The 24731-nt window shown below is 41.1% G+C and overlaps 1 protein-coding gene across 1 annotated transcript in view; it reads right to left on the bottom strand.

The window, feature by feature from the left end:
- Nucleotides 1-6340: 6340 nt before the first annotated feature.
- TAF4 (TATA-box binding protein associated factor 4) overlaps nucleotides 6341-24731 on the bottom strand; it is a 39560-nt gene continuing 21169 nt past the window's right edge. The window contains exons 3-16 of the mRNA XM_062009254.1: nucleotides 23814-23980; nucleotides 23174-23293; nucleotides 21380-21499; nucleotides 20537-20659; nucleotides 19453-19542; nucleotides 18109-18360; nucleotides 16475-16619; nucleotides 16022-16136; nucleotides 15233-15402; nucleotides 14511-14641; nucleotides 13746-13871; nucleotides 12292-12348; nucleotides 12091-12210; nucleotides 6341-7801 (exon numbers count right to left, since the gene is read on the bottom strand). Of these exons, the coding sequence (XP_061865238.1) occupies nucleotides 7634-7801; nucleotides 12091-12210; nucleotides 12292-12348; nucleotides 13746-13871; nucleotides 14511-14641; nucleotides 15233-15402; nucleotides 16022-16136; nucleotides 16475-16619; nucleotides 18109-18360; nucleotides 19453-19542; nucleotides 20537-20659; nucleotides 21380-21499; nucleotides 23174-23293; nucleotides 23814-23980 (1904 nt within the window). The 3' untranslated portion in view covers nucleotides 6341-7633. The remainder of the gene's footprint in view (nucleotides 7802-12090; nucleotides 12211-12291; nucleotides 12349-13745; nucleotides 13872-14510; nucleotides 14642-15232; nucleotides 15403-16021; nucleotides 16137-16474; nucleotides 16620-18108; nucleotides 18361-19452; nucleotides 19543-20536; nucleotides 20660-21379; nucleotides 21500-23173; nucleotides 23294-23813; nucleotides 23981-24731) is intronic.

Here is a 24731-nt window from a genome sequence, read left to right as displayed (position 1 = left end):
AGATTTCAGGTCCCACAGAGACCTCCAAGGAGGGACCTGGAGCCAAGAGGTTGCCTCTGGACCCTCACCTGCAGGCACAAGCCCTGCTCTCCTCTGCCTGGCTGAGAGAGCTGACATTGCTCTCTCCACCAACACACTGAGCTAACAGGGTTTTTTCATTGGACTATTTCCACTTCAGAATTATTCCCTCCTCACTGACACACAAACAGCCTCTTCCTTCAAAGAGGCAATTCATTTAAACCTCAACCTCAGCCACAGGTGACCCTGCTGCAGCAGCTGCCCTCAGTGCTGGGGCAGGTCCTGCCCTCCTCCTCTCTTCTGCCCATGCATGTGCCCACGTAGTTTGACCCAGTTTTGCTCAGTGTGGGGTGACTCAGAGAGAGGGGACAGTGCAAGGCTCCCGGTTCACAAGGTTTGGCATTGACCCAAGTCAAGAGGTTCTCCCAGCATCCATGGGAAGCAAAGCAAGTAGCAAAGGCAGATCAGCTGAAGGCAAGACACCAGCATTTGGCTTTCCCTGATGGAAAACACTGGTTGAGGTTTTATAACACACTGAACTCTTATGGAAAAAGAAGCACCTTCAACAACACCTTCATTAAATGAATCTCTCCAACCTCAAAGGGCAGGGGCCATGGTCCTGGCTCAGGGGGAGTGTCAGCCTCAGCAGACTGGAGGTGAGCAGCTGCCTACAGACCCAGGAAAGGGCTAGGAGCTTGCTTGGAGGTGGTGAGATAGGGAGCCAGGGAGAGGCTTGAAGGAGGCAGCCTAGCCCCAGCCTCCCAAGAAGACTGAGGTGCCTCCTGCTCCCCAACCAAACCCCTTTGCCAGCCTCAACAAAACAGTGGGGTTTTTCCTATTACCAAGCACAGTCAACTAAACAGTTTGCATTCGAGTTGCAAACAGTGTCACAGCCCCTAAGTGTCTTAAAGTAATACTTGATGATATTCTCTCCTTCAGTAAACATATTGATTAGATTACAAATAAGATTACCACTAAACGTGGCCCTTTGCTAGCTGAGGCAGCCCCTCTGCTTCCTCCTGTCAAGTGGGTTTGAGTTCATTTGTTACACCAGCTCTTGGTTATTGTGATTTAATGTGACTCTGCTCTTCCTCCCCTCACTAGGGATGCCAAACAATTAGTGGCTGAGTTTCAGGGTGATTATAACCCACCTTGGGGGTATTCAGGAGGCAAAGAATTGAAGAGCAAAGGTGTTGCCTGTGAGGTGGTTTGACCTGGAATCGACAACATGTGGTACTGAAGCCAGGGCCAATCCAGCAGCTGAGCCAAGGGGTGACATTAGTGTGTGGTTTAGGGGCATCTTGGAGGTGTGAGGTGACCTGGGCACCCAGGGAGACAGGAGAAAGGGCAGGTTTGACCCTCTGCCTGTTGCCAGTGGCATAGATGGATGGGATGGAAGTGAGGTCACCCCACAGCCTGTCCCTGCACCCACCTCTCCCCATCATTGCATCCTCTAGTTATGGATGAGGATGAAAAAAAATCTCACCACTGCTCAGCTCAGTGCAGATTAACAGGGATTCAGGACCAAGAGCCACACAGCAGGGAAAACCCTCACCAGGCCACTCTTCCAGAAGTTGTCCTGTGAAGGCCCAAAGCAGCAGTGAATTGCATCAAGAGGACAGACCTTCCTCCAAAGCTACACACACACACACACACACACACTGCCTGCCAGCCCTCCCAAAACACATTCCTGAGATGTTTGGGATTTTCCTGCCTTCAGCAGCCACAGCCCCTGGTCAGTTTACCTGACCTTAACACACATCTGGTACCCAGCCTGGCAAGTTTGCAACCGGTAGGAATCACAGCACTTGAAAGAAGGGGGAAATTAAGAGGCAGTAGTTAAAACATTGATTCTGTATGTACCATGCTTTTTGACACTGATTTTCTTACATCTTGCCATCACCACAAGTTCCCTTTGAACGCTGGTGTCCTGTTCTGTAAACGTTTCTAACCAGCAGCTCCCTTTCTTCTGCACCTCCACTAATTCCCCTGGCTTGTACCTGCCTTTGCACTTGGAAGCTCACAGACATCTGCTGTGCTCAGCAACTGTGCCCTCCAAAAAGACTTAAATACGTACAGAAGTAGTCTGGGGCACCCCTTCTGATCAAAGCCTGCTGCAGTACACAGGGCTGTCCTTGTTTCTTTTATATCAATGGGAGGTTTGGGGTTTTTTTCCCCACCACACCGACTAAGCTCCATCCCCCTCCCTCCTCTCCCCACTTTCTATCATTTAGCACTCAGCAAATGAATAATTGATGCTTTGCATTAAGCAGAAGAGCATTTTCCCCACCACGGTCTGTGACTTGAGCAGGACCGTGTTGCACCGAGGAGGGATGGAAGGAGGGATGGAAGGAGGGATGGAAGGAGGGATGGAAGGAGGGATGGATGGAGGGATGGATGGAGGGATGGACGGGGATGGAGGCTCCGCCGCGCCGTAGCCGGGCTCAGAGCACCATCTGCCGCCCAGCCGTGCGCAGCTCCCGGCCCTTCCCTGCCGTACGGTAATGAAATCACAGCTATTACAGAGAGTTTCCCAGCCGAGGGTTTCCCGGTGCTCCCTCGGCAGGAATTCAGCTGAGGCTGGAAGGGAATACGGTGTTACTCCCCTCTGACAGGCGAGGGCAATGGGACAGCGAGGACCAGCTGCCTCCCTGACCCTCCTTTTGTATTTTATCCTCCCAGAAATCATTATTTCCTCCTCCCTCAACCACAGGGCACTGAAACCTCAGCACTGACCTCCTCACTCCCACCTGCCTCTGCACTGACCCTGCTTTTGTGCCATTAAACTCATGCTGAGCGTTGAAGTACTTCACCAACACTTGGATTCTCCACTATCCTCCCACCAGCTTCTCACACTTCCCCTTCTCCCAAATCCAGACCCAAAATACAACAGAAATGTTCACTGGATCCAGGTGAAAAATAAAAACACCAGTGGCTTTCCTTGCAGTGGGTGTTAGCATCCCTGTGCTCAGAGTGAGCACCCCCTGCACATCCCTCATGCACAGGATGAAACATCCAAGAGGCTCCTTGCTGTACGATTACAAAACAATCCCTTCTTACACCTCTAAGCAGCTTTGGGTGACAACTTACACTCCCTGCCTCTGCCAAAGCAGCTTTAGGCAGGACCAGAGATACAGGAGACCTGCTGGGTCACAGAGCTGGCCCTGCTGCAGGGAGAAGGGAGCTTCCCTGCAGTGGAGGCTACATGGAAAGCAGAATTTACTATATATATACATAAGTGAGTGCATGCAAGTATTTCTATATAGATACATATACACAGACACATATCAGTGCATGTTTAGGTCTGTCAATAGACAAAGCAGGCTGGAGCAGGGGCAGGCACAAGCCTGGCTGCAGGCAGCAGCTCCAGGCAGTCCCTGCCCATAAAGAGCCCAGGCTTAGGCAGCAACTACCTTCCTCCAGCTCAGCAAAGTAACTTCATAAACTGTCAGCAGAGCTCACCCCAGCCTAGAAAATCTCCAAGAGAGCAGTTCCCTGTGATGCAGGCACTAGGGACATGAGCCCCCTCCTTGCTGCCCATCCAGCCAGCTCTGCTCACCCATCTCACTCCCCCTTACTGCTTCTGTTGCCAAGGAGATGGGAGATGCTCACACAGACCTGCTTTATGTCATGCAGCTGCCTGGTGTATCTATTGTTTTTCCAATGCATTTCTTTTTTCAACCTACAGGCAGCCTCAGGGACACTTCTGTGGGGTGAAGCTGCTCTGAGGTTCCAGCTCACCCATCCCCACACACTGTCTGATCTGCTGAGGGGGTACACAGCTGGGGACAGGAGAAGGGCTCTCCTTCCCTCCTCCCCAGTCTCTAAGGATTGGGGTTGACCCTCAGTACCTAGACCTTTCCTTCTCTGCACTTGTCACCCTGTTTTAATACATCAAGCTGACCTGCACTTCCCTAAAGCCCTGATGTGCAAACACTAGAAGCCTTTAAAGGGATTCCTTCCAACCTGAACTCACAAGCACCAGGGTTTGCACACTTACCTGGACACACAGGCCCACATGAACGCTCCTGCTGAAACCATCACTACAGTTGTGTGCCAGACCAAGCTGCCACGTGCCTGACTCACTCCCAAAAGCTGTAATAACTGTAAATGCAAGAAAATGGTTAAAATTATCATTGCATTAGACTTCTCACCCCATTACTTGTAATTTGGGCAGGTCTCAGAAACATGGGGAAGCTCCAGTAAAATACTAATTGCAGTGAATTTGATGGCATTTATCAGAGTGTGCACCTCTGGCTATGTATTTCAATAGGTTCCCTGAAAACACACCTGTTTATATACCTGTGACATCTGAAAAACAGATTTAATTCAGAATGCCTTGTTATATCCTATTTGTTTTGCTCAAGTTTTGTGCTAGAAAAAAGAGTGATATCAACAGCTCAGGAACATTACAGCTATGCACCATCTAATGAAAGGTGTTAAATATACAGGCATCAAGACTTTTGTAGCACAGGGTAGAGAGCCCACCTCAGGTCACACAAATGCTGGTAAAATTACAGGCAAGAGAAAAGCAACCTGGCCCTGATATGGAGCTGAAAGTGAGATTAAAAAGGTGAAAGACATCATCAGAAGGTCACACATGGAGACAGCCTCCAGTTGTGGCAACTTCCAATGCAAGCACATCCAGTTTTGAGGGTGCTACAAAGAAGCTGCATCAAAGGAGGACAAAGGATGGCAAATTCCTCTCAATATTAACCCTTGCTCTTTGGTGGAGCTGTGTAAGCTCAGGGGCTAGAGAAGAACCTCAGTTTCTCTCTTTAAAGGTCACTGTAGTAGAAGTGCTGTGGTACATCTGCAGTGCCCTGTAAATGCCACCCATCCTCAGCTGTGGCTTTGCAGCTTCAAATATAGTTACCATTATCTTCATTTCAATCATTAAAAAACCCCAAGGAGCCATAAAGTCCACAACTGATCTGCCATGAGGAGTATGTCAACTGGGCAGTGTTCACTCCAGTACTAAAGTGCCATCATCCCAGTCAATAATTACAAGAATTTGAACTACTGGAGACAGGTTGACCCTACCAACTACTCAGACTAAAAGGACACAAACTTTTAAAAGCTGAGAAAAGTGAAAGTCTGACTGTGCCCTTAAAAGAAGTGTTATTTAAAACAAAGCCAAGAGCTATGGTCTTACAGACTTCTACCTCTTCGCTTGACCAGTGTATTTCTAAGCTACTACCTCTACTGAAGAGGGAGTGCCAAGTACAGCACACCATGTAATAGATCTATTTTTTCCAACACATCTTACCCCCAACCTACCATTGGAAGCAACACCTGAAGGTCAGTTCCTTCCCCACTTACCTGCCCCAGCCCCGCAGGCACCACTCGGACGCTGCCTGGCCAAGGGCGACGGAACACACAATGAAACGAAGGCTATGACAGGATTTGGGCCAAAAGTCACTCATTTCTTTCCACTTCATAACATTACACAATTTGAAAGACAGTTTGGAGTTTACAAACAATTCAGATCTTCACACACGCTGTCAGGTGAGTACATCCCTTCAGGAGCTAATGCTTTTCTTCAGAGACAGTGCTGCCATGGAGCACAGGCTGAGCGGCCCCTGAATGGCAGAGTGCTCAGAGCAGCAGCCTGCAGATAGATCTGTCTGTATGCAAGAAACCACAACCAAATTACTGGGCTTTTCCATCTGTACTGTGAACTATTTTTTAAGTGCCTCATGAGAGGAGGGATTGAAACAAAGCAATAAAATCAAGGCTAAACATTCAGTGCAGAGCATGAGAAGCACCTTCTCAGATTCCCCCATTCATAATGCAAAGTGTGTCCCTGATACTGTTTTATAGTTGCGCTCCAAGACCTGTGTTTTACATCACACTTTCCTCTGAAAACTACTGCAGTGTTTGAGGGAGCAGGTTGACCTCAAGGAGAGGGTGTTTTATTAAACCTTCACTAGATAAAACCAAAATACTCCTACAGTCTCTTCAGAAACTTTCTCTGCTTAAAAACCAAACTGAGCAAACTCCACTGACCTCAGTCCCAGAGCTGAGACAACAATGACATTCAAGGTTTATAGCTTCATACCTCTGAAACACTGACAAAACAAAACCCCCCAAAGTGCATCTTTAGGAAACAGCCTCCCCTTCAAGTAGACTAACCTTTAACCATACCAAGAAAAATAAATCCAAGAGGAGAAAGAGGTTTAGAGAGAAAAATACATTAGCAAATACAGATAAATTTGTTTTTAATAAAGGAGTTAATTTTCTTTCAATCCTATATAAAACAATAGCAATTAAAAACTTCATTTTTGAAAGTAAAATATTTACATATGAACAAGTAACTGTGCAAAATTTACATGAAAAAAAATGGAAAGACAGGATTTCCTAAAAGACAAAATAAAAGGGGTGTAACAGTTGTCAGGTGTTGATAAAAATACTGATCAGCATTCAGTTTACACGCAAGAGAGTTAAATTCTACCATGAGAGTTCACACAAAGAAAGCCAAAGTATTTACAGTCATAAAAGTACTATCAATAGACAATTTAATACAATAACCTCTGAAAATATAAAGAACCAATTAGTATATTTGTAATAAAAAAATAGGTACAAAGAAGGGACTTTGCTCTGGACATCTTTAAAGTAGGCCCACAGCTTGCATACAGTCTTTTAGCAAAATAATTATAGTTTACATAGCCATTTTTATGTTATGTGCCAAAAATTATGTACAATTACTGACAAAATACACCAACCATTTTTCAACACTTGATTCACACTGAGAAACAGTCTTTTGATGATTCCTCTCAACTCTGATTTTATTTAATCTAAGCTTTCACTTTAGCTAAAAAACACAGTGCAAGTAAAATATATTTATGCTGAAAAGGTTTCTCTTTTTTTCCTGTTTTTTTTTCCTTTTTTAACTTTACAGCTTTACAAACTAGAGCAAATAAAATGCATTTTTACAGATGCTGCTAAAACATTCAGAAGTAACCCTCCTTTATGGGATTTCAGGGCCTCTAATAAGCGATAATGTGATTAAAATTGAGGTTATGTTTAAAATTAACTGTATATCCCTCTAGATTTGGAACATTTTGGGGAAAGATAAATAGTCTTTAAAAAACAAAACACAAAAGAAAATCAGTTTGCTTTGCTAACTGACTGTTTTAAACAAAAGAAGCTCAATGAAATGAGGTCATCTGCTGTAGACATATGCCTAGAGAATTGATTTAGTGGAAGAAAAGTGAACTAAAATGCACAATTAATGTCGAAACTGCTACAGGGCTGACAAAGGGTAGCTAGTTATTTGCTAAACGATTCCATCAGTCTTTATATATGGCTTGTTTGGCAAGAAGGCCACTCAATCAAGAGATGAGTTAAACTTTAATTGTCCTTTATAGTATCCACAGGCCTTGTAAGTATCCTCACTGTTACAGAAACAGGTTTCTCTTATACTGAAGAGTTTATTTATAAACAGGAATACAAAACTGTTCCATGGAAAGAGGTGGTTGGGGTTTTTGTTGTCGTCCTTGCGGTTGTTTTTAAACAATCTCCCATTCGCTTGTTACAAAAAGGCGTCGTCTGCAAAGGTATAAAAAATGTCCTCAGGCGTCTCTCCGTCAAAAATACCGGGATCTTCTCCTCTTTACTTAAGGAATGCTTTGTATAGCAATAGTGAATGGCTTGTCTCTCGCTCATTTTCTAAACAAAATATGAGGTCCCTGAGGTTCACCCGCGTTATCCTTTGTCGCGTAAACTGTCTGGTCGTTCCAACTCCAGAGCTGCCCGGGACTGCTGCAGTTGAACCAGATCCCTGCAAAAGAGGAGAAAAGGAGAAGTCAGACCGTGGCAGTGGTCCCAGGGGCTCGCAGAGAAAACATGCAAGGTAAGAAGTGACTCTGTACGTGAATTTCTCAAACATTATGCTGCATGTTGCCAGATCACAGGTTTCCTCTTCAATTACACAGAATCCCTGAATCTCAAGGGCTGGAGGGGACTTTGAAAGCTCATCCAGTCCAACCCCCCCTTGCCAGAGCAGGGCCACCTAGAGTAGGTCACACAGGAACTCATCCAAGTGGGTTTGGAATGTCCCCAGAGAAGGAGACTCCACAACTCACCTGGGCAGCCTGTTCCAGTGCTCCATCACCTGAACAGGGAAGAAGTTTGGAACCTCTTCTGTTCCAGCTTGTACCCATTGTCCCTTCTCCTGTCATTGGCCCTCACAGAGAACAACCTGGCTCCAGCCTCCTGATACCTATCCTTTACGTATTTGTAAACATTGATAAGATAACTCCTCAGTTTCCTCTTCTCAAGCTGAAGAGCCCCAGCTCCCTCAGCCTTTCATCAGAAGGGAGATGCTCCACTCCATCATCTTTATGGCCCTGCACTGAACTCTCTTCAGCAGCTCCCTGACCTTCTTGAACTGAGGGGCCCAGAACTGGACACAATGAGGTCTCACAAGAGCAGAGTAGAGGTTGAAGAGAACAATAGTTGAACAATCAGAAGCTTTCAGTGACATTTAATATAGACAAAAAAACCCACCCCAAAGCTCTGTCTCTTTAGGAAGGCACTGATCATAGGCAATCCTAATAAGCAAAACAAAAGGAGAAACACTGCTCTTCACAACATGGGCACACAAATCTCAAGGGTAGCCCTGGAAGTCTTGACAAACTGGCGAGCAGTCCCATCTCCCCTAACCATGAGGTCTTGAATGATGTCCTAGATCCCCCCCTGACCTTCACAGCAGGGTGCCATGAACTCTCCCTTTTAGGAGACAACAGTGGTAATCAAGCTCAGGAATATATTAATAAGCAGCTGTCCTAGAGACTGACAATCTCTAATGATTTCTGGACTCTCCATCATTCAGCAACACTTATCCCTCTGGTAAACACTGGTAGTTTTCCACCAAAGTGGCAAGATAAACAAGCAGCATATTATTGTATTTATCCCTTCAACACCAACAGATTTGATATCTTTAGAGATATCCACATCCTTCATCTGTTTAGACATATATGGCCTGGGAAGTGATAAAGCAAGTCTGCTGGGGCTAAATCCACTTGGAGAAAGCACAGTTCTGTTCAGATACACACGACTAACACAACTTTTATGACTGTTTTGCTTTCCTTTCTACAAGCAAGGAAATTCTGGAGTGCTTTCAAGTCATCAGCCACCTGAATCCACAGGAATACCACCTGTAGCCTCTCCTAGTGAGGGCTGGAACTGGGTCACAACCTGTGCACACGCACCAGAAGCAGTTTTTGGGTAGTAAGAGGGGTGCAGCCCGGGTTGGGGCCGGCAGAAGGGCAGGGTGCAGCGAGGACAGCGGCCAGAAGCCCCGGAGGCAGGCGGCAGGACGGCGCAGTCGCCAGTAGATGGCAGGCGGAGCCCAGAAAAGCCGGAGCTCGCAGCAACCTGAACCTCGGGAACGTCTCTGGCAGCTCCCCATGCCCTTACCGCTCTTTCGTGTATTTATGTAAACAATGAAGGTGCTCCGAGTGATTGCTCTGGCGGGGGGAGTTGGACTACATGATCTTTCGAGGTCCCTTCCAGCTCTTGAGATTCTGTGGTTCGGAGCAGGTTTTATTTCTGCAGCTTATCTGAAGATCCTTTTTTTCCCCCATCCCATCTCATTTACAGAACAGTTTTCTTTCCTTTTTAAACAGAACTTCACTACTTTGTGACAGCAGAAGCTCCAAACACACTCCACTGGAGAATAAAGATTTATCTACCTGAGAGTCTGGAGAGTTTTAAATGACTGTTCTAAGTAATACCCCAGACTTGAGAAAAGCCCAAACTTAAAGTGCAAAAGCCGTGTGAATAAGCTTCTGATGCTCACACTAATACAGTCCTCCACCTGTCAAAGTAGTAGACTTAGGATCTTCTGTCAAGCTTCTGTTTCCCAATCAAATTACCTGCTGAACCAGGAAGCACCAAATCACTGAAATCCCCTAGTCACTATGGTTTAAAGGCTGGATTTTCAAAGGGATATTTTGAGGCACTTGCACAATTTAGGTGGCTATTTTCCAACAACTTCAATGCAAATTAGAAGATGCAGAAGAACACTGGATGCTAACTGAATTTTCTCCAATACTTACATATATACATATGACTACTAACAAGACAACAGAAAGAACAGTTGGAAAAGGGGGGTTACTTTGTGGTTTTTTCCATATGTTCTTTAGAAGAAGCTCAAGGCCAGTTTTATTATGTAGACTCTATTACTTCCAAAGCAAAACTGCAATTTCAGGAGTCTTTAGAGATACAGAGCTATGCTACTCCTGTAGGCATGGAATGAGTTAAGAAGCTTTTTGGTAACTTCCCATAGAATCACGTGGACATAAAACTTTAAAACTGGCAGCAACCCGTTTTGTTGAATTTTGAAACAAAACAGTACAATTACTACTTAGAAGTGATTCTACATGTAATTAAGAGTCAGTATTCCTAGACATCAAAAGCTTACATTTACTAATCTGTGCCTAAGTAATGACAAACCCTATTTTCCACACTTCTTCTAATATGCCTTAACTACAAACTGCATACAAATGGTGACAAGTGCAGCTCATTTTAAACATGTCAAGTGACACAGCAGCAAAAGCACAGCTGTGAGTCTACCAGATCAAAAGCAGCTGGTTCTTAATTAAACAGACAAAAAGATTAGATTTCCAGGGAACCTGTAGTTAATTGGTTAACCAGTAAGTGATTAATCTAGGATAACTAAATTAGTCAGATTTAGATGAAATACAAACAAGTGTTCACACTAGATGTAAAATACATTCCACAACTTAAGTGACATGAGCAGACTATTAATGTTACACAGTTGAGCGTGCAGAAGCAAGCAATGCCAACATCAACCCTGCATGAGATACTTCAGCCTGCTCCTCAGAGATGATTCATTTAGACACACATCTATCTTTGTACAAGTGCCACATTCTGCAATTTTTACAATTTTAAACCACACTTTAAAACCTTTAATACAGTAATTTGTTAATTTATATAAGTCTTATTATCAGTCACAGGCATTTTAGTAAAATTTCACAACTCAAAACTGCTTTAAAAGATGCTCAAGAGGCTTGATTTTCTTAAGTAACATTTACCAGTATTCAGACTATTCTCTAGTATTTTTTATTAAGCACATATAAATTATTGCCTCTAGCAATTCACTATGAAACAAGGTGAATTATTTTGGAACAAGAGACTTTTCTACAATACAAATGCTTGAACACTAAAACTTTGGAACAGGCAGGGGGTAATAAGCAGAATTATTCCACTATAACTTTTCTGTCACTTGCTATGAGACACATAACTCTGCAGGGAAAAATCCTCATATTATGAAGAGAGCTTTTGGCCCTGTAAATGACAAGTTTCAAGATTTGTTCTTTTTAAGTGCTAGAAATCCCACATTGAACGTCCTCCTTGCAGAAAGCAATTTTATTCCATTTCATGTTTACTGACTTGTTTAGAAATACAGCAGGTAGCCCACCAATCTACTGGAATTTAAATTAACATTCAACTAATCAGATCCTGAGCATACTGATAACTTAGTCTGCAGAGAAATTTGGAGAAGGCCAGACCCAACAGGAGAATATACAAAGGATATGAAGAACATCCTAAGCAGATCGAATTGGTCAAACATTTTCTGCAGAGATACTGAGACTAAGACAAATTAACGGCTGAAGCAAGAAGTTAGGCAAGTTCCTATAACCTGAACCTCTTGCTGTCAAATTTAGCAGTGACTCAATTCTGCTATTGCACCCACCTCAGCAGCAGTACTCTGCACTCCTAATTTAGATTGGCTACAACCACAACAATCTCCTCTCAAAACCATGCAGGTCCAAAAAAGCAGAAAGCTGAGGATACAGTGATCACTTTTCTAATGTTCCTCCAGCTGCATGAATCAGGGAATGACAACTCAAATGTTATTCCCTATGCCACTACACAGATGCTGAACACTGACCCTGGCCTTGCAGCAAGCAAACCTGAACACAAAACACCATCCTCCTGCTCAGAAAGCTTCTATGAACTAAGAAAAAAGTTCTGAGGAGAAAGGTTTTTACAGAGGCTGATGCAGCAAAGCCACAGTTTACAAGTACATCATAACCATACCTCTGTCCCTGATCCAGATCCCGGCGAATCTACTTTCCTTTTCTTCCTGGGACCGATTGCAGCTAATGCAGTCAAGTTCGCATCCCTCTGTCTCATCTGTGCTAGCTCTTGTTGTTGCATCTGTATTTGCCAGAACAAGTTTGATTAATTATTTTTCTTTCCATTTCTGAGATAAAAGCTCATGTTAAAGTGAACACTTACCTCCTTGGCCTTCTGTTTCAACCTAAGCTGTTCTGGATCTTCTTGTCGAGATCGAGACTATGTTGATAGAAGGATACACATGGAAGGGTTGGAGAAGGAGAAGGAACAAAACAGAAGTCAGTTACAAAAGTAGTTAACGATTAGAATTGTTACGCAGCATATCAAAGCTTTTCTGAGACTTTGTCACGAAGTGGAGAATACCTGCCACTCCCAGAGATGGCAACAGGGGAAAATCATTTTCCATGTCTCAGTTTCAGGTATCTATATTTGAAACAGCATCCCCTTTTTCAGCTTTGTTAAAAATAGGAAAGGAATAGCTAAGCATTCGTGCCTTAAACAAAACCATCACAAGACAAATCACACAGATCTGTGAACTGAAATACACCCACTTTGCATATGAGAAAAGGAATCAGGTCTGTAGCTTTTGGAAAAATCTCTCCCCTTGCTGTGTAACTATGCACTTACTAAGAACATCTCTTTCTGCTACATCTCCAAATACAAGTCAGACTCCTGTTTGAATAAACTGCAGCTGACCAACAGACCATCTACACTAGCAATTGCCCATTGCACTTGGGTTCCTACAATTACTTATGTGTCATACTTTTAGAAGTAACAGAAAGTATAATCTCAGCAAATTTTAATGTTTAATAATATTAACACATTTGCCCATTATTTTTTGACACATGTATCAATTCCCTTAGTTTCTTGTTTTTTCCAAGAAGTCAAACAGAAAATAGGAAGAACTTGGAGACAGGCTTCCATCCGTACTCTCACATAAGGCAAGACTAATTATATTCAAACATATCCTCACTGTTGTTAATGACACACATTTGTTAGACAAATAATACATTATTTTAAATCAGCATTCACACACCCTTAAAACATTAATCTTTCCCAATGATTAACCTATTGTCTTCCCCACTGCACTTCACGTGGAGCAAACATGGGGAATTAAAAGAATATGCAAAACACAAGCATCAAGACTTAAGTCTCATCCCAGTCTTTTCTGAAGTAAATGGATTTACTCTCTAATCTCACTTCATAGGTCTCATTTACTAGAACTTGTATGTTTGTGCTTACATGAACTGCTTTCTACTTATTGTATTTCTCCAACTTGTAAAAATCTGAGTTCTATTTCTAGTCTCCAAAATATCTGTAACCCTTCTGTTCCTTTTCAGAGCACCTCCAAGCTATGAAATTCACCTTTTCCACAATGATGAACGCAAAATCTAAGTTTTAAGCCCTACTTTAATTTGAGAACATACAACAAGACTGGGAAAGAAGCTGAACCATGAAAAGCAGAACAGAACTCTAGCTAAGGAACATATTCATCAAGCTCTGTCTTTGAAGACTAGTCTTCCCCTTCATTCCCAGTGCTTTAGAATGAAAAGAAACTCTGGAGTTTGACGTCAAAAGCAACACTTCGCAAACATGTGTGAAATCCAAGCACTTGCCTTTGCCGCACGCATTAAGATTTCCCTTTCTTGTTCGTCTTTACGTTGCTTTTCTATTTGATCAAGTTGTTCAAAGAACTTGAGCTGTGCCCGAACGTCACTTGCTTGTTCATATCTTTCATCATCCTGAAAACACAGCAAATATGTTTCTCATTACACTTCTTAAAAACAAAGCTGTTAGCTTGTAGTGTAAAAGAACAGATGCATCTAAAGCTCAAATGTTCACTTTGTCCTTTCCAAACAAATAGCAAGTGTATATTTACACCAGTCAAACCAGCTGGAATTCTTAACAGCGTTTTGTTCTACTCCATGAATCATCAGATTTTGACTTCTAAACTAATATCATCACAGCTTTAACCTCACAAACATTTCACAGAGCTGTGTGGGGTTTTTTTTTAAACGCTGTTTAGGCATTTGCATCCATTAAGAATACACATCTGCCACACAGTCTCTTGGGAATTCAAAGCAGTGCTTTTACCTGCCTATCTGATGGTACAATCCCTCAAGACTCTAAACATTTGACATAAATAAAGGGGAGGACACAGTTGCTTTGCATTTGTTTTAAAACCAGTTTGTATATGCAAGCTGAGGAGTTCCAGTCACCCACGTGTATTAATATCTCAGTGTAAGATGAATCAGCCAAGGAGAATAAACAACCTGAGTTCACAGAATAAAGAACACCTGAACTCAAGCATTCCAGCCAACACAAGGCCAGGGGAATTTGTGAACCTTTGCCACTTCATGGGTGCAATTAAATACAGTTACCTTGTAAGAAATATTCTTTTGTTGAGCAGTCTCTGATAATTTTTCCACGAGGTTTTGTAGTCTTTGTTGTGTGGCATGTGATACATAGCTAACTACATCAGGATGGATTTCTGTTATTCCATGTTTTTTACCTATGACCAGGAGAGAGGTCAGTTATAAAAGATGACTTTACAATACAGATCCATGTGTGGCTGATTTCAATGATGGACATTTAAATGCTGTATGCAAAATGAAGCCTTTCAGGTATTTCTCAAACAAGCATTAAACAGGAAATAGCAAACAAAAACTTACATTAGCTTAACAAAATTAACAGTCTATTAATAAATACTGTACTGTAGGGCAGACTATAAAAAATAACTGATGCTTTTTGCTCTACCAGAAACTCTAAACAAGTAAATATGATAAAAGTGCTTCTGGAATGTTTTTTTTAAAAACAAATGTTGTTATTTATGTTACACTTTATCAATTCAAGAATTTTAACCAGGTCCAGTAATTTTGATGTTAAAATGCCATCAGTTTAGAAGGCAACTCTATAGGTTTGGTATCCCTTAACACTACCCTACTTTCATAAGCTGAATGATTGCCCACAAGCATTAGAATATATAAAAGGTAATGACTCCAGGAACTTTAAACTATTCAGCTCAATTTCTATGGAACGTGCCTTCAACTAAACCTAAGACTAGTGAAATCTGTTTGCTGAAGTTCAAGAAGAATCAACATACCTATTTCTAATATCCTTCTTTGTAAAGGTGCTGGGAAAAGGAAGGTTTCATCTTTACAGGACCTTGTTAATGTGCCCACTAGCTCAGAGTTTGTTGCCAATATCCGAGCACTTTCTTCTGACAGGTTGACTCCAGCCATTGATGCAACATCATTAATATCATCATCATCCCTTACAGAAGAAAAATTCATTATAAAGCATAACATTTAGTGCTTATCTGGACACACTGCTACAATACCACAGCTACATATACTGAATTCCACAGGAAGCCTGAATACTTTATCTCATTTTGTCATTATATTTGCTTTTATTATATGATAAATGAAAAACAACATAATTGGATACCAAAGAGCACTAAAAGTATTTTTGCAGCTTTGTACTTCCTATTTTCTCAAGGGCCTTTCTTATAAAATGTTTCAACACCTTGAGAGACACATCACTACCACAAAACAATAATAAACTCCACTCATCACTGTACATCCAAATAACCTAAGCAGAGCTGGGAGGAGTGAAAGAATGAATTCTATTTGCTTGCCCAGGCAGGAATTGTTTGTGAGGTTTGATATTTATCCTTAGTGCCAGCTAAATGCTAAAACCAGTCTAGCACAAGTATGTCCACAGCTGTTAAAGTCTTCTTTAAAGTAGCAAACCCGCCCACAGAAAATCCACCTCTAGTTCTTGTGAGTTTACCCAGCCTGATTCGGCACCACTTGAGGTAACACAGAAAGGTTCCCATTCAGTTCAGCAGGCTGCAGGCAGCACACCCAGAAATAAACATACAGTTCCTCACCTGAAAGAGCCTCCCCCAGGTTCTTTCAGTTTATTCTTCTGAGCAGCAGCTACTTGTGTCGAAACAGTGGCAATAGCTTTGTTTCCAGGTAATACTGCTGGTTTTACCACAGGTACTGCAAGAAGACAAGATTCATATTCCATCAAACTTGTGTCAAGAGTTGAGAGCTACAAGCCAGTCATGAACAGTAATGGCAATAGATCTGTTGCAAAGACTTTACCTCAACAATTTCTGTCAGAATTTCACCCATTTAAACACAGTACACAAAATTACTCTGTGACTGCTGCCCTGGCATATGTGTATCCCCAGCCACTACAGCACTACAGTGAAGATTTCAGCAATAGTACAACAGCCATTAGACAGTTACAAAGGCACTTAAGAATTGACATTCATAAACCAGACTTCAGTTAATGCTGTCAAATGTAGCATAAGCCAAGTACCGTGACCTCTTACCTGTCTGAAGTTGGTTCAGTTGAATTTGAGGAGTAGTGAGCATAATACGATTATGTGGTTGCCGCAATGCTACCATCGGTGTCTGTGTCAACGTTACCTGTGGAGGCCTTATCAATGCCCCTGCTTTTTGAGACTGTTGGATAACCTGCAAATAAGAAAAAAAGGAACTGTAAGCAATCTGAGAAAAAAAAAAGGTAAAAAGATCAAGCGGGAAGAACAAACCCTAATAACCAACTTGTGAGTTGTTGGCACCTTAACCCATCTGTTCACTGATCTAGAATCAGAACAATTGAAGATATTCAGAAGCTTCTTTAGATAAATTATACCTTACAGGAAAGCTAACATTCTCTGTGATACAAAAAAAAAAAGAAACGTGTAATCTATTCTTCTTTATAAAAACCTTTCTACATGTGGTTTCTACACTAGTGACACAGAGGCAAACTGGATCTGTCTGAACAAATGCTACAAGTACAAACAGAGACATGATAAAAATAATCCAGCTGGTTCTATATATGCTGTTTTCATCTAGAATCAGCATAACCTACAGCACATAGTTTTGTGATCTTAGATTGTTAGGCTAGACTGAGTCTCAGGCAGCTGTAGCAACACCATTCCTGAAGATGAACTCATGAAGGTAGGGTTGCACGGCAATGCCACAATCAGGGCCATTCATGTAAAATTGTCTTGTGGCCCCAACTAGTTCTCAGAGAATAACTTTCAAACTACTGTAAAGAAGTCTACCAACTCCCCCTATTTCTCAAGTTCCATTTCTATAACTCTGCAAATCTTACTTTTGCTACTGTTTTGTATTCAGTTGAAGGCCAAACTGTTTTCTTGTAAACCCAGCACTAATTAGTCAATATTCAGTTTTTACCCTTCCTGGGTTCCTAATCTCTTTCCACAATACCTAGGTTATAAAGGCACAAAGACCAATATAATCACTAGCTTTTCTCCAGTGATATTTATTTGATATGAAAATTTCTGGACAGAGAGCTTAGATGAATGCCAAGTGTTCTATAGGGCACATTGGAAGCATTAACTAGCAAAAAAACCCACTAATAATATATACTAATTAATACCCTAGAAAAAGCTTACACTCAGACATTGGTTTGCTATGCTGAGAGAAAAAGGTGCTGCACGTTATACTGCTCTTACTTGGTTTATGTTCAGGCCTGAGAAAGTTACTCTTTCTCCTCTTTTGGGGTATTCTGTTGCTAAACTAATTAAATGGGAAATGAAAAGATCCTCCAGAATACTGCTTTGTCATGGATACACAGTGATTGAAACAATCTGCCAACATTTCATGCTAAAAGAGGAAATAATCATAGAATCATAGAATGGTAGGGGTTGAAAGGGACCTTTAGAGATCATCCAGTCCAATCCCCCTGCAGAAGCAGGTTCACCTAGATCAGGTCGCATGGGAACATGTCCAGGTGGGTCTTGAAGACCTCCAAGGATATAATACTTTAATCAAGAATGGATTTTAAATGACACTTTTTCCCTTAGCAGTTAATTTCTCTAAAGAGGTCAAAGATCTCCAATTGAGCCAAACCATCAATTTAAGAAGAAAAGTCACTGTACTATCAAAAAAAAACCCCTGTGCGATAACAGATGATGCACTTGAGCTTACATACCAGTGGTGTAGACTGCCCTTGTTTACTGACACCAACTTGTGTGGGCTGAGTTAGGCTGATGACAGGTTGTTGGAGAGTACTCGTTACAGTTGCAGTTGCCTTCCCCGCCGTGCGCTGGACTGAGGAGCTCAGAAGCACCGCTGCAGATGGAATCGTTGCTATCGTCGCTTGCGTCGTCGGCTGCTGCTGTTGACTTTGTTGAATGAAAGCTGCAGAGTCTGGTGTTAGCTGTCTCAAGGCAGGTAAACTCCTCTGAAAGAGCAAAGGAAATAATTACCTTGAGTGTTTTAATCCTAGATAGCACAAGGAAACATTAATTGTAAAAAGCAATGCGTTTCGTTTCAGTCCACTGCATCGGTCTGTGTGCACCTGAGGGAACACGAGAGGGGCTCACACAGAATACCATGCTGCCTCCCATGTGAACTTAGAGAGTGACAGTATCTTTGGTTGTGGTAGCTTGGATATCATGGGCATCTAGGTTATGGAAGCCTATCTGTAAACCCTGGTATGTATTTAACAATTCCAACCCGTGCTGCTTTCCTCAAACCTGTTTCTACATATATACCAAGCTGTAACATGTGATGGCTTAAAAGACATACTGGGACACTAGTGAAGATTTCAGAATAGCTCAGAGACCAGTGTTCTACTGGATTCCTACATTAGTAGTTTTCTTATGATAACAACTTTTGTCCTCTTGAAAACTTCAAGACAGAAGAAGCATTTAAGAACCCAGAAATGCCAACACAAACCTACAACTATATCCCTTAATCACACATTAGTCAAGCAGAGTCATACTCTTACTATACAGTGATGTACTAATGTTTCAGAATACACACTGAGATGTGTCCAATGACTATAAAATTGATGGCAAATGGGATTTATTATTAGGAGGTGACAAATTTCCAGTTTATCCATACAAACAGGTACACACCACAGGCAAAAGAGTATGAGTTTGCCCAGAAGGTACAGTCCTTTGTACCATTCAATCCCTCTTTCCAAGACTAAAAAGAAGATAATGAATCAATGTCTAAGTTTAGAGCTATGGAAAGAAACTGCTTATAGGCCAAAGAAAGAAAACTTTTCAGATGTCTCACAAGAGTAATGATGTAACACTAAGGTACAAATTACATTACTGACTGTGCCAATGAATCACATTACTCTTGGAACTAAGAGGCACAAACATTTTTTCTAAGGGAGCAGAAGTCTAACCAGGTACCACTTAAAACTTGCATTTACACATTTATGTTTCTGGAATTCCATCTACACTGGTAAAAGATGTGCTTGTGTTCATTGCTGCTGATACCTAAGCACAGAAACATATAGTGACTAGTGAACACAAGTTACCTTCAGGAAAGGCACAAGGTAAGGTTGAGGTGAAGAATTAAGTTCTCTGTACAGCCTGCTAGTGAAGTCTTCTGCTTCAATTTTTCCATCCTTCAAAACAGAAAATTCAAATAAGAAAAACTTGGAGAAATTAACTTTTACAGATATTCAGAACAAAAAAAGAGACTTAATTTATTGCAAATAAATGGTTTTATCATCCCTCACTAATTTTAGTTGCCAACAGCTTTATGGCAGCAACTAATTTTACTACAAATTTCACCTAGTAAGACCTACAGTCCCATCTCTCCTTTTCTTCTTCCTGTCTTTCAGTCAATTTTAAGAAACATCTTCAGTTGTTCTCACCATTACAGGAATGTCCTATCTGTAGGTCAAAGAGTCAGGTGAAACCTACAGGAATACTTCATGTAACCAGCCACCTACCAATTGCTCAGAACAGCCAGGCAGCCCCATCTGTGGTGTTCTCTTTTCCAAAGCTGCTACAGTTGCGCCCATGGTATGCTCAGAAGGAAAGTGTCTCTCACAAAACTAAGTGCATATCCCTTATGGGAAGATAAACTTCAAACGATCATCTTGAGACAACTTTTGGTTGTCTTGTGATAACATCTGGAATACACAGCTCTGCCTTAACTGAAAGGTTGCTAACAGCCAGGATAAGCAATACTAGTACTCTATAAATATTAAGTATGTCGAGTTTTTACATTAGTCTCAGATAATACTAGTTGGTTTTGGTAAAAATCTTGTGATTTCTTACACTCAGATCCTGTACTAGCTCTAGTGTCTTCCCTCAAGTACAGCATTCATTTTTTAGTCACTGTTTTAAATTCTACATCTCTAAATTGATAGAGTCACTGTTTACATTACTCACACTTCAATTTAAGTCATGTTCTCATGCATGAATATGAGCAGTAATATCTCATTACAAGCTTAACAGAAAATTCATGTGTATCTTTTCATTCAAAAGCAGCAAAGTTTCTGTGTAATTTATCTCAAATTTTATAATCTCCCTCCTCTCAAAAAACCCTTACTTTTAAGTCTCAATTTGCTCAGATATCATTTCTGACAATTTTTCATGAGCTTTCCTTACCAGTAGGTTCTGTACCAATTCTTTCACGTTAGCTGCAGTCTCTGAAGACTGTTTTCCAGATGATGCCAGTTTTATTAATGTAGACAGAAAGTTTTTGCATTTCTTCACATTTTCCATAGTTTCCTGTTCCAAGAGGAAGATAGGTACAAGGGAAACAGTCAGAGAAAGAAAGATAAAACTCTTTTTAAAACATGATCTGACCTTGCTCTGAGATAGCAAGGCCTTCTCTAGTCCACCAGTGCAGAATATCATTTATAGACTTATGTTGCTCATCACTTCAGACATAATCAGACTGAAATTACTTTGCTTCACATATACATATGTACTATACAATTTTGTTACAATGATATAATAAATTACAATTCCTAATGAAGTTAAGAAACACCAAGTATTTTAAGAATGGCACATTGTGTGTGGGAAAGTAGACTTTTTAGCAGGATAATGAAGAGCAAAGCTTCTCCTTCCCAGTGCACAATCGAGTGCACCGATTCTCCTTGTTGTGCAGTTCTTGAGTAAGTCTTCTTATCCCTTCTCATACTGACTCTGCTCTGTGGTGCTGTACATTCCACTTTTCTACGAGGTACAGATAATATGTGAGGGGTTTTTTTTAAAGAGTGCTTTGAAAACTGGTAAAGAAATCAAAATCAATACATTGACAGTCGTCAAAGTTTAAGTGCCCTGTCTTCAGACTTAGTAAAATTATACAGTTCCACTAAAAGTTTACCTTGTCAAGACCAGTAGCACACAGAATTCCTGCACCTTTGCTACTCTCCACTCTGATCTGTGTTTATGTATATATATATAAATAAAAAGAAGAGTTTCTAAATGCACTCAGTATCTTACTGTGGCAGCAGTGGAGGTTGCTGTTGTTCCTTGCACTGTTCTCTGAGGAGTTCCAGTTTGTACAGCTGTTGCTGTCCCCAGAGTAGTTGTTTGTGCAGTACCACCCAGAACAATTTGAGGCTGCAGAGAACACAAACATGACATTATTTTACTTGGAACATACCAAAACCTGTCTTCCTGAACCATCAAACTGAAACAAAGCCCCAGGACAGTAGAACGTCTTCCACAGCTACTACAGAGAGAAGCTATTCCTCTGCCATCTGCTGCAGTGGAAAGGAAGAGCCACCAGGTGGCACGAAACACTGCACATTCCCAACTAAAATCCCCAAAGTTGATAAGAACCACACGGGTTTCGGTCACTGCACAGAACGCCAAAATAATACCACACACATATCCTCATACACCGTGGTTTGAAAACACGGTTCAAACGAGTGCTAAATTTCAGTGAATGCAACAGCTTGTTTTGTCTCTTCCCTTAAATGCCACTTGCAACTGGAGGAATTTCTAAGGAGGTACAAGGGGTACAAATCTCACTGGGACAAACACTTTCCTAGTTTTGTAGACAAGTTGGTAATTCCAAGTAAGAATACCACCTTTACAGAATCAACATCGTATACATGAAAAGTTTTTGTTTGCAGTTCATTCATGGACTTCCAACATAGTCTGATTGCTAACAACAACCCCATCACAGACAGTAACCTTTACCAAGCTAAAGCTGGGTCTCAGAATTTTAACAAAACATTTATAAACTTGCTCTTTACAGAAAGATGCACAAGTGGCTTCAGTATTGCCAAAGCTAACTTTCGTTCTTATTTTGGAAGATAGAAAAGGAGAAAAGGATTGAACTTGTCTCTTTTGGAATCAGGATAAATGAAGTGCATGGTATGCTCATTATAGCAACAAAATATGCAGATGGAATGATATTTTTGACCAGTATAATAGCAGCGCAAATTAAGAAGACTCAGTTAGGTAAATTAACTCATAGATCTGGAAAGATCATTGGCATAGGCAAAGGCTCTCTGAGGGGAAAAAGGTTAACTGGATGCACAGCAAAACCTGCATGTTTTAAATTAAAACTCTCTAATCCTGTCTACTCAAAGGATGAAGAAAGCACAATGAAACAGATTAGGCGACAGCAATTATATTGTATCACTGTTGCCTGGAAGCCATGTGGGGAATTTCACACTTTCACCCTGTGTTTTAAACTCACACCACCCCCCCAAAAAATGTACAAGAAAATCTATCATTAATACAGTCCAGGCTATTAGCAGAGCCCACATATCAGACACCACTATTTATCCTTGAGTTAGCAGAATCTCCCCAAGTACATAGACCAAAGCAGAGACTCGTGTGAGAGGGAGAAGGCTTGTGGAAGAGAAGGCAACCAGTGCAGCCCTTTTCATAACTGTAGATTCTGCCACAGAATTCAGAGGACTATAAATCCATCACAGGAAAAACACCACAGCTCCAAATCCAAAAGGAACTGGTGTCACATTCTTGAGGTAGAAAGCATAAAGGTATTTTAGTTTAGTCATTATTATACTGTGATTATACAATGTACAACCAGGATGCCTTTAAATATACATGCACATAGGTGTAATATGAGTTAATAATAATATACATATAAAAATATGCATTCAGAATTCACAGTAAACTGAGATCTGCTAATGTATTCAGAAGATATTTCTCCCATGCACTCAGCAATGATATTTCCTGTATTTCTAGCAGTCTGAAGCAGGTTTTCAGCTAATCTTAACAACTGCTGCATCTCATGTACACGTTCTACAAACTCACTTGCACAACGGGAGGACGCTGTAGCGTTGTTGTGGGTTGCACTGTTGTTTGAGCCTGAGACACTTGTTTAATAATCGTAGTTGGTGTCACCTGTCGTGCAATTATAGGTGTTCCTGGAGCCTGAGGAAGAGAAAAAACCACATTAGTTCCTATATTTAAATACAATCTACCTTATCTGGTATTTGTTTTTCTCTGGATAGTTGCCATTATTACAGGTATAAAAGAATGCATATGGACCACTACTAAATTGTGAGAAGGAATTTGGTCTTCATGCAGCTGCAGTGACCTCAGTATGCTTAGACTCATATCTACTTTTTTATTTTAGTTTTATGAGGAATAGTGATTCTTTGGGGAAAAACAGTTCTACATATTAGCCATATATGGTTTTGAATGGTTTTCATATCAAACAGTTTTAAACTCAACACTATCCCATTAGGTAAAAATATTTTTGTAAGTTACAGCCAAACTGTAACATAATTGAGAACAAAACACAATGTCTATGCCATGTGGATAAATCTGTATAGAACCAATTTGATCAATGGTTCCCTCAAATCACTAACAACATGCCTCACTTTCTGGTCTTTTCCTCACAGCAAAAACAAATCTTACAGTTTTTACCACTTCTCATTACTGAACTAACCTGCACTGTTGATATCTGCACTGGAGGAGCACTGGTAGGTGTAGCAGGACGAGGAGTCATAGTATTTTGGGGCTGAGACTGGGCATGTGCCTGTGCTTGCATCTGCGCCAAGGCCTGTTGAGGGATCATCAGCAACTGCCCATTCTCACTACGCACAAGGACCATGCCTGTTAAGAAAGAAATTGGTTAAGAAACATACAACCTTTTCTAACACAAAAGAATGTTTTTTTCCAACTTTTTTATCCAATTTGGACACACAGGGAATTGATGTACTGTTGAAAGGCTGCACAGCTAGCAAAAGTGGTTTAAAATAAAAGCAAAACACTCAGTTGCATTATCACATTTTGTATAGAATAGCTTAATTACAGAAATACTTCAGCAAAGTGTCTGGTGTTGTGTGCATCAGAACACAATGAGTTGTATTCACCCCAAACAAAAAATTCCATGGGACTGAAGGTTAAAATTAGCAATTGTGTAAAAATCCTACCTGCTCTCTACCAAGAAATTTGGTTTATGCAATACTACAGATAGAAGAAAATCCTGCCATAAGGCAAGAGTCCTCTTAGGTTTTTCTTTAAGAGAGAAAAAAATAATCAAACATAGGCTTCAGCATCAACAGAATTGTCTAAGTTCTAAATTAATTTCCTGTAACAAATTTAGTAATGAATGTGCCTATAAAATCCTAATTTTTCTCATGTGCATCTGCAACAGACTGAATTGTTCATGTTACACCCCAAAAGAAAAATAAGATGGAGAGGGAAATGAGGCAGTCATTCCCTCCCCAGTCACTCAGATCAATAGACTTAACCCCACTGGGTAACTGTAGGGAACCAAATTTTAAAGAGACAGATTCTCAGATGATAGTCACTTTTTCTTGAAGGCACAAACAGGATCTGGACAACATGAACTATTTTCCAA

This window comes from Colius striatus, chromosome 16 (assembly GCF_028858725.1).
Source record: "Colius striatus isolate bColStr4 chromosome 16, bColStr4.1.hap1, whole genome shotgun sequence".
NCBI classification, from domain to species: Eukaryota; Metazoa; Chordata; class Aves; order Coliiformes; family Coliidae; genus Colius; species Colius striatus.
The sequence above is the reverse complement of the archived record's forward strand: the minus strand, read 5'-3'. Positions and strand labels throughout refer to the sequence as shown.